This window comes from Prionailurus viverrinus, chromosome A1 (genome assembly GCF_022837055.1).
Source record: "Prionailurus viverrinus isolate Anna chromosome A1, UM_Priviv_1.0, whole genome shotgun sequence".
Lineage (NCBI taxonomy): Eukaryota > Metazoa > Chordata > Mammalia > Carnivora > Felidae > Prionailurus > Prionailurus viverrinus.
In genome coordinates this window covers 15165274-15179592 of record NC_062561.1, presented here as the reverse complement: position 1 = coordinate 15179592, position 14319 = coordinate 15165274, and the positions used below count along the sequence as shown (strand labels likewise).

General features: G+C 39.3%; 1 protein-coding gene across 1 annotated transcript in view; it reads left to right on the top strand.

Annotated features, from left to right (window-relative positions):
* The first annotated feature begins 4888 nt into the window (after positions 1 to 4888).
* CCDC169 (coiled-coil domain containing 169) overlaps positions 4889 to 14319 on the top strand; it is a 46242-nt gene continuing 36811 nt past the window's right edge. Inside the window, exons 1-2 of the mRNA XM_047870787.1 lie at positions 4889 to 5084; positions 6823 to 6902. Of these exons, the coding sequence (XP_047726743.1) occupies positions 5002 to 5084; positions 6823 to 6902 (163 nt within the window). The 5' untranslated portion in view covers positions 4889 to 5001. The remainder of the gene's footprint in view (positions 5085 to 6822; positions 6903 to 14319) is intronic.

The following is a 14319-nucleotide window of genomic DNA, read 5'->3' as shown; positions in this document are numbered from 1 at the left end:
ATCTACAGATTTAATGCAATCACTATCAAAATACCAACAACATTTTTGACAGAACTAGAATAATTCTAAAGTTTGTATGGAAACACAAGACCTTAGCTAGCCAAGCCATCTTAAAAAAAACAAAACTGGAGGCATCACAGTCCTAGATTTTAAGATGTATTACAAAGCTATAGTAATCAAAATACTATGGTACTGATGCAAAAACAGACACTTAATGGGACAGAACAGCCCAGAAATAAACTCATGATTACATTTCACAAAAGAAGCAAGAATATGCAATGGGGAAAAGACAGTCTGTTCAACAAATAGTGGTGGAAAAATTGGACAGCTACATGTGAAAGGATGAAACTGGACCACTTCCTTATATCATACACAAAAATAAGCTCAAAATATAAAGATCTAAATGTAAGATCTGAGGGGCACCTGGATGGCTCAGTGGGTTAAGCATCTGACTTCAGCTCCGGTCCTGATCTCGCAGTTCATGAGTTCCAGCCTCACACCGGGCTCTGTGCTGACAGCTCAGAGCTTGGAGCCTGCTTCAGATTCTGTCTTCCTCTCTCTCTGCCCCTCTTCTCACGCTCTTTCTTTCAAAAATAAAAATAAAACTTTAAAATAAAACTTTAAATAAACTTTTAAGAAACTTTAAAAAAACATTTCTTAAAAGAAATACGACCTGAAACCATAAAAGCCCTATTACATCAAAATAAGCAGTACGGCAAAAGAAACAGTCAACAAAGTTAAAGGTCAGTTTATGGAATGGGAGAAGATATTTGCAAATGACATATCTGACAAAGGGTTAGTATCCAAAATCTATAAAGAACTTATAAAACTCAACACCCAAAAACACAAATTTTCCAATTTATGGGTTTTTTTTTTAATGCTTATTTTTGAGAGAGAGAGAGGGAGGCACAGAATCTGAAGCAGGCTCGAGGCTCTGAGCTGTCAGCACAGAGCCCAACATGGGGCTTGAAGTCACAAATCGTGAGATCATGACCTGAGCCAAAGTCAGAGGCTTAACCTACTGAGCCACCCAAGCGCCACTAAATTTTCCAATTTAAAAATGAGCAGAAGATATGAACAGATATTTCTCCAAAGAAGATAACAAAAATGGCCAAGATGAGATATCACCTCACACCTGTCTGAATGGCTAAAATCAAAAAACACAAGTACAGCAAGGATTTGAGAAAAGGGAACCCTCATGGATTGTTGGTAGGAATGAAAACTGGTATAGCCACTGTGGACCACAGCATAGAGATTCCTCAAAAAACTAAAAATAGGGGCGCCTGGGTGGCTCAGTCCGTTAAGCGTCCGACTTCAGCCCAGGTCATGAACTCACGGTTCGTGAGTTCAAGCCCCGCATCGGGCTCTGTGCTGACAGCTCAGAGCCTGGAGCCTGCTTCGGATTCTGTGTCTCCTTCTCTCTCTGTCCCTCCCCTGCTCATGCTCTGTCTCTTTCTCTGTCAAATTTAAAATAAATAAACATTAAAAAAACTAAAAATAGAACCACCATATGATCCAATAATTCTACTACTGGGTATTGACCCAAAGAATGCAAAAATACTAATTTGAAAAGATATATGCACCCCCATGTTTATTGCAGCATTATTTACAATAGCCAAATTATGGAAGCAGCCCAAGTGTCCATTGATAGATGAATGAAGATGTATATATATACAATGCAGAAGTACTCAGCCATAAAAAATAATGAAATCTTGCCATTTGCAACAACATGGATGGATCTAGAGGGTATAACGCTAAGTGAAATAAGAGAAAGACAAACACCATCATATGTGGAATTTAAGAAACAAATGAGCAAAGAAGAAAACAAAGAACAGACTTTTAAGTATAAAGAACAAACTGATGGTTACCAGAAGGAAGGTAGGTGGGGGGATGGGTAAAATAGATGAAGGGGATTAAGAGCACACTGTGATAAGCACCAGTAATGTATATATTGTTGAATCACTATATTGTACACCTGAAACTAATATAACACCATATGCTAACTTTACTGGAATTAAAATTGAAATTAAAAACAATTTAAAAGTCATGCATATCAGAGAAGTGAGGGTTTTTTTGTAATTAAAAAAAAATTTTTTTTAATACAATTTATTGTCAAGTTGGCTAACATACAGTGTATACAGTGTGTCCTTGGTTTTGGGGGTAGATTCCCATGATTCATCACTTACATACAACACCCAGTGCTCATCCCAACAAGTGCCCTTCTCAATGCCCATCTCCCATTTTCCCCTCTCCCCCCCACCCCCATCAACCCTCAGTTTGTTCTCTGTATTTAAGAGCCTCTTATGGTTTGCCTCCCTCCCTCTCTATAACTGTTTTTCCCCCTTCCCTTCCCCCATGGTCTTCTGTTAAGTTTCTCAAGTTCCACATATGAGTGAAAACATATTTCACTTAGCATAATACCCTCCGGTTCCATCCACGTTGCTGCAAATGGCAGGATTTCATTCTTTCACATTACCAAGAGAAATATATATTTATAATATGATGGACATTTAGGTTCTTTCCATAATTTGGCTGTTGTTGAACGTGCTGCTATAAACATTGGGGTACATGTGCCCCTATGAATCAGCACCAGAGGCGTGAGTTTTTACATGAAGATGGAAGAGTAGTGATCTGGAAGTAGCATTACAGGTGGAGAGAATTCTTGCTCCTCCTGACCCAAAGAAGCAGGGGGTTCTACAAAGAAACCAGAGAACAAAAACATCAATTCATGGCTTTTGATATTTCAAAAGCTATTGTTTAGGTGTAAATCAAAGATTTGGAAGAATATATGATACGTGACTATCCCTCTACCATCCCTATCTCACTCCCACCCCCACTCCTATAAGTCTGTAGGAGAGTCTATAAGAGAGAAGAACTGAGAACTCTGGCTAGGAAAGAAAGGAGAAAGCCACTAAGGCAGGGAATAGACGCTGGTGAGTGTCTGAGAGGAGACCTGCAACTTGCTCCCCACAACCTGTCCCAGGCTAAGCACAAAAGTGGGAGTGCAGGATTTGCCATACCACTTAAGTAATTGACAAAATTCTTTCATATTACACTTCTTTTTATGTTTTATTTTTATTTTTTAAAGTATATTGAGAGCAAGCAGGAGAGGGGAGAGAGAGAGAGAGAGAGAGAGAGAGAGAGAGAGAGAGAATCCCAAGCAGGTTCTGCACCATCAGCATAGTGCTGGGGGGGTGGAGAGCAGGGCTTGAACTCACAAACTGAGATCATGACCTGAGCCAAAACCAAGAGTTGGATGCTCAACCAACTGGGCCACCCAGGTGCCCTTCATATTACACTTCTTTTTAAACTGTAGGTTTTATTTTTTGAAGTTTATTTATTTCCTAACAGAGCGAGAAAGAGCACGCGCGTGCACATGAGCTAGGGAGGGGCAGAGAGAGAGGGAGACAAAGAATCAGAAGCAGGCTCCAGGCTCTGAGCTGTCAGCACAGAGCCCGATGCGGGACTCAAACTCACGTACCATGAGTTCATGACCTGGGGTGAAGTCGGACGCTTAACCGACTGAGCCACCCAGGCGCCCCTGTAGGTTTTATTTTTAAAGCAGTGAACATATTTAGCATCTCTTTGTACGTAATTGATATTAATTGCACTGGTTCTTCAAAATGCTTAAAATTCTCTTTTGCCTACAAAACTGGGTTGTTCTTTTGGACATTAAACATGTTATCCATGAAATGTGTTACTTACTACATTTATGTTCTATTCAAACAATTCAATTCCAAACTGTCCCCATGCTTAAAATATCCCCCAATATAGATTTTTAAACTTCCTTAATGTCTTTTCTCCTTTAAAACCTACTTTCTAATTGAAGACTTTGCTTAGCTCCAGCATGCATTTAATAAACAATTCTATTTTACACAAACTTTAAGTGTAGCAACCATAGGTCGAAAACTTTTGCTGTTTATATTTTTCCCATAAATTATCAACTTTCCAAAAATATGCTGATAAGCAGCAACCAAATGAAACAAGCATTTACCACATGTGCTTTTTATGCTTAAAAAATCTTTGAAATTGTCATTTATTTGCATAACCATACATAAGTACTAAGGGTCCCTCTTCTCAGCACTAAAGATGAAGCAGTAAGCAAAATAAATTCTGTACCAGAGTACTAGTGCTGATTTCTGTCATACAACAAGGTCTCACATTCACACTTCTCAAACTGATTCACAGTAGGGAAAATGCACCAGAGAAGTCAAAGGAAAAGGCAGATCAATCTTTCTAGTCAAAGATGGATGGGAGCCAGGGATAATACTTAAAGCACAGACCTATCAGGAGCAGAATGCAAACTTTGTGATTACAAATATAAGCTTGAAATTTCAAACTGTAGTGGGCAGCTCTGACCTATGTCCATGGACAATCAGTCCCCAGATTTGTCAAAACTCAAAGACAGAACAATCTGGACTGGAAACTCAGAGGTCAGGCAGTGCCTTCTCAGGGTCTGCTCCTCCTCACTCTTAACCAGAGCCTCTGGTACTCGGTAAACTGAAGCAAAGAAAGACACAGCCATTCTTGGATTCCGCATTTCCCTAACAAGGACTAAGAGTAAAGTGAAGAGTGGGCTTGGGTCAGCGTTTAAAACAGCACCAGAGCCAATGGTTCCTTACTCCCTTGCAGTCGGCCATGTGGCTGGTGCACGTGCCCCCTCCACCAGTTTGGGAAAAGGAATAAGGCCGCAGGTTTCGGGCACTGAGGAACTTTTCTCGACGAAGTGTTCCCGGGGCAGCGAGACCTCTTTCTGTTTTAGCAGCACTCCAAGGCTCAGCCTGCGTACTGCTCCCCGACTCGCTCGGAATGCCCTTCCCGGCTCCCGGGCAACGCCCTGTGACGTCACCGCGAGGCGCCGAGAGCGGGCGACTGTGAGTCAGTAAACCATAGTGACAGCTCGAGACAATGCCCTCACGTTCCCAGTTTCTGGGAGGGTGTCAGGTTTTGTGGTGTTAGCTGTAAGAGGGGAAGGGCGTGGGACGTTTCTGACCTGACACTATGGAGGAAGGAAAAGGCGCCAACTTCGACGGTGTGAGCACCGACCGCCTTGAAAAGGAGTTACTGGAAGAAATCCATCAGAAGTGAGTTGAAGGGCGGCGCGCGGACTTTCGCGCGCGTGTAGGGTTCAGGTACACGTAGCTCAAGGAAATGCACCTGTGTGTGCTCCGCCCTTCCAAGCTGAAGCCCCTGAGGTCGATGTGACACAAGCAGTGTGATTAATACCCGGGGAGATCTGGCGACATCTAAAATCAGTGTTTTATAGGAAAGATTCATTTGCTTCTTTGATTAAGCATTTGGTATTAGAAATAGGCAGATTTTGAGGTAGGATTTTCTGTCTTTAGGATCAGATCAGATGGGAGTGTATTGTGTGCGTATACTATAATGCTAACCTATGTGTCTGGTTTTCATGTTCCACTAAATTCAGCTTTTCTGTTGCAAATTCCAAAGGTTTTGTTTAGTTATGCTTATCTTTCATCCCATCCCTTTAGAAGAACTTAAAAAATGGTGGCATTTTGTAAAAATGACGCCTCTCCTATATACTTAAAAATACTCAATATTATACTTCATATTAAATCTTTGAAACATTTTAAGTTTTTTTTTTTTTAAATAACCCCAGTCCCACCAGCCAGCCCCACAAGATTTAGACCCTCTTATGTGCCCTAAAGCTTCCTGAGCTTTCCTCTATTGTGGCTCCAGCCACACTATTTTAGTTAGTTATTTCTTGATCTGATACTAAACCATAAACATTCTGAGGACAGGTTGTATATTCCCTTAGGCAGTAGACTATAAGAGCAAGTACTTAAGAGGAATCCTGCATAAATGCAAATCCCACCTCATATCACTTAGTAAGTACCTGATCTTGGGCAAGTTAATGAACCACTAAGCTTCAGTTTTCTGAACTCTAAGATAGGTGTAAGAACTATTACACTTGATGTGGTTGTTGGCAGGATTGAGTGAAAAGAATATAAAGCACTTCTCATCCGCTTATAATAAGCATTCAGTGGAAGCCACTGCTGTTGCTATTGTTCAGTTCACTTATTCACTGTAGTATTTTAAGCATTTAGCACAATGCTTTGACATAATAGGCAACCAAAAATACATAGTGCATAAATGATTCGGTCATCAAATTAAAAAAAAACATTTTTATGTTTATTTTTGACAGAGGGAGAGACATAGCATGAACGGGGGAGGGTCAGAGAGAGAGGGAGACACAGAATCTGAAACAGTCTCCAGGCTCTGAGCTGTCAGCACAGAGCCGGACTTGGGGCTTGAACTCACAGACTGCGAGATCATGACCTGAGCCGAAGTTAGGTACTCAACCGACTGAGCCACCCAGGTGCCCCTTGGTCATCAAATTTTAATAGTTAATGTGCTAATTTACTAATGTCCTAAATACATCATCTCTGGAATGCTATTTGTATGTGTGTGTATATGTGTGGGTTTTTTTTTTTATTAGTGTTTCTTTTTTCCCCTTTGTTTCAGATTATCAGTTATTACCTAGCTATTCCGTTCTCCAATAAATTGCAGTTCATTTGCTGGTCTTTGAGAAGCCAGATAACAACTTCTTGGGATCATATTTAAGTTAAGAGTAAAGGGTTTCTAATGGTCACCTGGAGGCCTCTGAGCCTTAGTGCATATTAGTGTCCTTGTCGACCTTGGTAATCAGAAGCCTCCATTTGCCTGAATTCTGGTTGTCAACCATGCCTTCAATTAGAGACATTTCATAATAAATTGTTCCTAAAGTAGTTGTGCATTGATATGTGTTATTCTTTTCATGTTATAATTGGATAATAATTAACAAGATATTTGTAATAATAGGGATATAGTGCAACTATCAATGCTTGAAATAATACACAAGATAGAGGAACTGGAAGCCAAACTCAATACTGATGACAAAGGTATGTAAATAAATATTTTTATATGTGACTCTGGTATAATTATTGTTTATTTTGCCAAGATACTGGTAGTGCATTAAATTAAATACAGGAAATAGTAGTACCAAGATCTCAGCACTGCTTTTTGGCGCATTAATAATAATTTATTAATTTTTAGGCTTTAAAGCCAATATTTTCTTGTTTTCAATTTTTTTATGTTTATTTTTGAGAGCAAGAGTGAGAGAGAGCATGAGTTGGGGAGGAGAAGAGAGAGAGGGAGACACAGAATCTGAAGCAGGCTCCAAGCTCTGAGCTGTTAGCACAGAGCCCAATGCAGGGCTCGAACCCACGAACCATGAGATCATGACCTGAGCCAGAGTCAGATGTGTAACCAACTGAGCCGCCCAGGCACCCCTAAAACTAATATTTCCAATGTCAAACGTGTTACTGCATAATTATTCACCTACTTACAACTTCAAAATGTTCATTAGTTAGCAAAACTTTTGTTACATGACATCAATACATTATTGTTTTTGGTAGATAATAAAATACAAGTTTTCTATTTAACTTAATACCTCTCATATCTTAACTGCTGTATTTGGCCATAACTTTAAAATCTTTATCTAGGTTTTGGCTATTTGTGTTGAAAGAATGGTGGACGAGTGCTGTGCACACACACACACACACACACATCTGCACACTCACATACCCACATATCTTTAAAACTTAAAATGTATGTAAGATACTAATTCATTCCACAAATATTGAGACCTGCCATATTTCAACACATTGAATGGAAGACCTTTCTTTTCCCTGTTCTAAAAAGGTTTACTGACTATTGGGAGAAAGTATCAAACTAAAATATGAATATGAGAAGGGATGTAACTTCTGCATGAGGAGGAAACCCAGTTAAGGGAACCTAACACAATTTAGATGAAGGCATAAAGACAGCCTTTCCAGAGGAGGCAGTGCTTGAACTGAATGCTAAAGAACAGTAGGGTTTTATTAAGCTTACGGGGGTGGACTTTGGTTCTTAAACCCATTTATATTTTTCTATTGGGGAAGCCATGAACAAAAAGAATTAGTAACTATATAGGAAATAAAATGCTACTTTTCTTAAGTACCCAAGGCTCTTTTAAAGCTTGATTGGAGAACACTTCTTTGTCCCAATTCTGAAGTAGCTTCCTACGTCTTCACATCTGGGATATAACTATATCTGGGCTATAACTGGGTCTGTGGCAGGCGGATTGTGAGTGCACTTACCAAGTAGTTGAAGTGGCAAGGCTAGCTGAATTTTCTCATCTATCCAGTTACAGGCAAAATGGGTCACACTCACAGATAGGCATGCAGTTAATAACCATGCCCACTAGTAAAATGTAAGCCCAAAAAATTGTATTATGAGCAAATCTTCTCATGGGGAGGAGCTGGATTAAAAAAAAGACAACATACAAGAAGTTAAACAGCATTCCCTACTAATGTAATGGGAAATACATTAGTAGCCAAGATGATAGACAAAAGGTCCATATTTTGACTATATTTATATCCTCTGCAATTCAATTAGAAAAAAATGAAGTTCTCAGTAATAAATATGAGTAGAACAGAGAGAATTCATGAGTATGGAAAATATCCAACTTGTTTTTTCCTCAAAGAAATTTGAATTGAATTGAAACACATACAATTTGTTGCCTATTGAAGAAGTAGAGTTTTTGTTTGTTTGTTTTGTTTTTTTTTTAAGTGAAATTGGAACTTTATACATTACTGTTAGCAATGTAGTGCTACCCTTTTGGAGAACAGTTTTGTGGTAAATTGCTGCTGCTGCTGCTGCTGCTGGTGATGATGGAAAAGAAGAAGAATAAAATAATGACAATATCAACTAACTCTTACAGCATTTTGTGTGGGCCCTGCACTGTTCTGAGTGTTTTGTATATTTTAATGAATCCTCCCAATATCCTATAATTTAGGAACTTGAATTGTCCTTGTTTTATTTCATTATTTTTATAAAGTTTATTTATTTATTTTGAGAGAGAATGTGTGTGCGTGAGCAGGAGAGGGGCAGAGAAAGAGAGAGAGAGAGAATCCCAAGTGGGCTTCTTGCTGTCAGCACTGAACCTGACTCGGCTCAGTCTCATGAATTGTGAGATCATGACCCGAGCCGAAATCAAGAATTGGACAAAGTTTAGCTGACTGAGCCACCCCAGCAACCCTGACCTTATTTTAGATATGAGAAATTGAGGTGCAAGATAGGTAACTTGCTCAAGATCACATAAATAAGCTAGCGGGTGGTAGAGACTTGACTCAAACTCACTAGTCCTACTTTGGGGATGTTTTTCCTCATGAAATCTGAAAATTTGGTGGGGGGTCAGCTTCACCATAGGAGTTACTCTTTGCCTCATTGTATCCTCTCCTTTGTTGACACATAGGTATTTTTGTTCATGCTGTTCTTGCTGCTTGAATATCCTTTCTCACCTCCTCTGGCTTGGAACAGGTGCCATTTCCCCCGAGAGCATTTCTTGACCCTCTTCAATCTTGACCTCCCTATCTCTCAGTGGCTTCTGCCACCTTCCACATTGGATGTCCTTTCGTATGTTCCATCGCATCCACTTAACCAATAGTCTCAAATGTTCTGGCTGTATGTTTCCCCTCACCACCACTTGTCCTACTGCTAATTGACTTCTGGGCTGTGTCTATTTTATTTTTGTATCCCTAGTGCCCAGTACAGTGCCATATATTAGGCTTTTTCCTTTCCTTGTTATCATTTTCTTATTTTACAAAGTCTTTTCAAGTCAACATAACTTCATCACTATTATCATTATAAATACAATGACCAATACAATTAAATATGACTGAACTTAATAAGTCTGTGTAGGGTCAAGTTTCAACCAATTCAACTGTGTTCTTTTTTTAACACTTTAAAATGTATTATTTGGCATTGTTGCTTAGTGGGGCTTTGTTTTTGTTAACACTGCTATCTCTCTTAGACCCCCCCCACCCCCCAAAAAAATCCACATCTAAAAGATAGGGTTTCACCTAATTTTCTCTTGCTTTATGAACTTCCTCTTACAATGTCAATTCATAAAATTGACCATGAATCAAACTTCTAGAATGTTTCCATTTTTGGTTTGATTTTGCTTTTTCTTGTACTGATCCTAGACAAGATCCCTCTTTGAGATTGCAAAGCAATTTTATTTTTCCTTTACAAATTAGTGCTTATTTTTTGTTTGTTTTTAGAGTTACTGAAGGAGTATTACTCAGGATATTTTTCCACCAAGAGACACAAATGTTTCTGCTAAATTTTTATCCTCATAGTCTGCATTTTATTTTATTTTTGTATTTTTAATTAATTAATTAATAGAGAGAGAGAGCGCGCAAGCAGGGGAGGGGCAGAAAGAAAGGGAGACGGGATCCAAAGCAGGCTCTGTGCTGACAGCAGAGAGCTCAGTGAGGGGCTTGAACTTATGAACCATGAGATCATGACTTGAGCTGAAGACAGAGGCTTAACCGACTGAGCCACCCAGGTGCCCCTCATCGTCTGTATTTTATTATTTTTTTAATATTTATTTTTGAGGTGGGGGGAGAGAGACAGAGAGGGAGTGGGGGTGGGACAGAGAGAGAGGGAGACACAGAATCCAAAGCAGTCTCCAGGCTCTGAGCTCTCAGCACAGAGCCTGACATGGGGCTTGAACTCATGACCTAAGCCAAAGTTGGACACCCAACTGACTGAGCCACCTAGGCGCCCCAGTCTGAGTTTTAAATACTGGTGTATTGTAAGTGTATTGTAGGCCTTGATACATTGGCTGCTGTTGTGCTCAAGATCAGGAAGCATCTATTTTGATGTCGAGTTTATTGTGGCTGTCTCAAAGATAGCACTACATCTCTTATTTGGGTTAGTTTCAGATGTCTCTTAACTTCCCTTAGTATCAAGACTATTAAAAAAAAACTTGCTATTTTTTTAAATTGTATTTTATTTATCTAAAATATTTTTGAGAGAGAGAGAGAGTGGGAGAGAAGGACAGAGGGAAAGAGAGAAGAAGAGAGAGAGTGAGGGAGAATCTCAAGCACGCTACAGACTCAGTGCAGAGCCCGACACAGGGCTCGATCCCATGACCCCAGGATCATGACCTGAGCTGAAATCAAGAGTTGGACACTCAACCGACTGAGCCACTCAAACACCCTGAAAAACTTGCTATTTTTTACTGCCACTCTTCTTCCCTGTTGAAAACATACTTTAAACATTATTGCATTTTAAAGATGGATGGGGTGCCTGGGTGGCTCAGTGGCTTGAGCGTCTGACTTCAGCTTAGTTCATGATCTACCGGTTCGTGAGTTCAAGCCCCGCATTGGGCTCTGTGCTGACAGCTCAGAGCCTGGAGCCTGCTTCAGATTCTGTGTCTCCCTCTCTCTACCCCTCCCTCGCTCGCACTCTGTCTCTCTCTATCTCTCTCAAAAATAAATAAACATTAAAAAAATTTTTTAAGTAATAAATAAAGATGGATAAAGAATTATGCAAAATTGTAAACCTTAATATTTTGGGTACTTTTGGGTTATCACAGAAGAAAGTGTGGGAGTAAAAGAAATAATCAGTGTGGTCCTTTTTCAAAAAAGGAAATACTTGATAAATAGGAAGTTGATGTGATTTGTGGTAGCCAATGCTGTTTTGTGAAAAGTAAACAATTTTATTAATCTCCAGTTTTGTGGGCCTCCATCCACTTGTTAAGGAATCAGAAATTATAACACATTTTTGTATTAGCCATGTAAATCAGTGATGGCTGCAGGTTTTGGTAAGTTATATAGTCCTCATTTTTATGCACTTGAATGTTAATTGATTAATTATTAATTAATTAATTATTAATAATATACACATTGTCTTCCCAGGGTTAGGGACATAATTTACCTGGAACAAATCAATGTTTTATTTAACTGTTTGATAGATCTGTCTTGTCTTTTCCTGTCAGTTCAACAACAGAAACTGATCAGTTGGGCTCAGTTAGTTTATACATCTTAAGATTTTTCTAAAATAGATTCTCCTGTTTCATGTGTCTTCTTCCTCATAGCAAGGTCAAAACAGTAATGAATACACTCTCAGGCCAACTTTGGCAAAGTGGCAGTAATTAGTGCAGGCAGGATACATTAGATTTAGATATGAACTCATTGCAAAAATATCAAACAAAGGTTATTCCAAATTAACTCTGGACATCAGTCCCAGTGATTACCCAATAGTCTAGACAGCTTAAGAACAGCGTATTCTTTGCTCTGAACAGATTAATTTGTACTCTATTAAGAAGTTGACCTAGAACTAGCCAAACTTGCTTTCATATCTGCTCTGGCTGACTTATCCATTAGGCACAGTCGGGACATTATTAAGGTCCCTTGATGTTACTTTTAGAGGCCAATGAGATATTTTATTTTAAAATCAGAAGAAAAAAATGAATATGATCCAGTCTGGATTATGTTTGTCTTTATACCAACATAGTAGTAAAATACAATTTTTAATATATATATATTTTTTTAATGGAGGAAGAGGCCTACTAAGGCAACAGGGTCAAGGTCCCATGAAAGTCCCAATGTGACCCTACTACAGTAGCATCAGGACTATTTTTTCTCCTTTTTTAATAGACACTACTGTTTTACAATTTTCTCCTTTAATTCAACAGTCAGTATGCTTACTCTGTCTTTTGTCCCCTACAATGCAGAGCCGTCTGTATATACTGAAGGAGTTACACGTTTGAGTGTATGTTTAAGGTCAGTTCACCACACTGGGGGATGTGAACATTGACATCATTACCTCCAAGGCGTTGCACTTATTAACATTAATACATGATAGTATACTATTAGGTTTACTTGTATTTGAGGATCTCTAGATCAGTAATATTTTTAAAATGGAGGCAAACATTTATAAACTATAGTCAGATGTGTTCAAAATGACTTACGTTCTTAATGTTTCAGTAACTGTTCTGATTTTGCTCTGAAGTCCCCATTCCCATGGTGGGAAAAGGGGTCCCAACAAAGAGAGACTTCAGCTAGTCGGTTATACAGATAACTCCATCTATTTGGACTCTGGTATCTTTTGGATAAATGTTCAGTCTCTCTCCTCTTTCAGGCTTCTCTTCAGGCTTCTCTTTTCTTGTTCCCTAACGCATTTGGACTAATGACTTTCAACTTCAGTTTGGGAGGGTGATTTGCTAGAGATGAGGGGGCTAAGGGAGACATGTGTGGCTGGGTTGAGAAAGTTGAGGCCAGTCGCATGTGCTACTACTCTTTCTGCTTAGACTCCTCTGTCAACTATTAAGGAGCAGAAATTGCCTCATAAATGTAAAGCGCATTTAAAGTTTAGAAGCAAGCTATCTTTTTTTCTCTATATAAAGTGTGACTTTAAAGATAAAATAAAATTAGCTTTGGGCCCTGAAGCCGACCAAAGATGTTTAAATTCTAGGCTGTATTCTCCTTCTCTCCTGTAGCAATAAGACAAATGTTTTGGCCTTAATAGCCAAAGGGGTTTGGTGAAGGAAACCTGTTTACAGACAAGAGAAGATGCCTGAATAGGCAGCTACATTTGCATAGCAGTTAACAAGATACACTTTTGGGGTACCTGAGAGGCTCAGTCAGTTAAGTGTCTGACTCTTGATTTTGGCCCAGGTCATAATCTCATGGTCATGAGATCAAGCTCCACGTCGGGATCTGTCCTGGATGTGGAGCCTGCTTAGGATTCTCTCTCCCTCTACCCCTCCCCTGCTTGCTTGCTTTCTCTCAAAAAAAGAGGGTACACTTTCAAGTCAGATAAAACCCAGTTCCCTCACCTATTAGCTTTGTCATCTTAAGAATGTTGTTTGACATCTCTGACCCTTGGTTTCTTCATCTGTATAATAGGTAACTAAGTTTTTTAAAATGAAGAATAGTTACTTAATACATGTAAGGCATTGTGTACTTTATACATAGCAAACAGTCTTCAGAATTTGTTTGCAAAGGAAAGAAAATGAACATGACATTGGATGGAGGGTCAGTATTATTTATGCTGTTATGTATGGATATTTCAAGTTCCTATGAAAGAAACATTTTCCTGATAGTCCGTCTAATAGAATTCCATATGAAGATACATGACGAACTAAAGGACAAAGGGGTTAGGGAGTGAGAAGACCAGGAATCACATTAGTCCTAGTGAAGTCTGGCTGGGTGGTAATCTGACTGTGAATCTACTGTCTGCAATCTGAAAGATCCTACATAACAGAGAAATGGATACTTAAAAATTAGTTCACTCTAGGGGCACCTGGGTGGCTCAGTTGGTTAAGTGTCCGACTTTGGCTCAGGTCATGATCTTGTGGTTCACAAGATCGAGCTCTGCTCAAGCTGAGCTGACAGCTCAGAGCCTGGAGACTGCTTCAGATTCTGTGTCTTCCTCTCTCTCTGCCCCTTCCTTGCTCGCGCGCTCTCTTTCTCAAAATTAAAG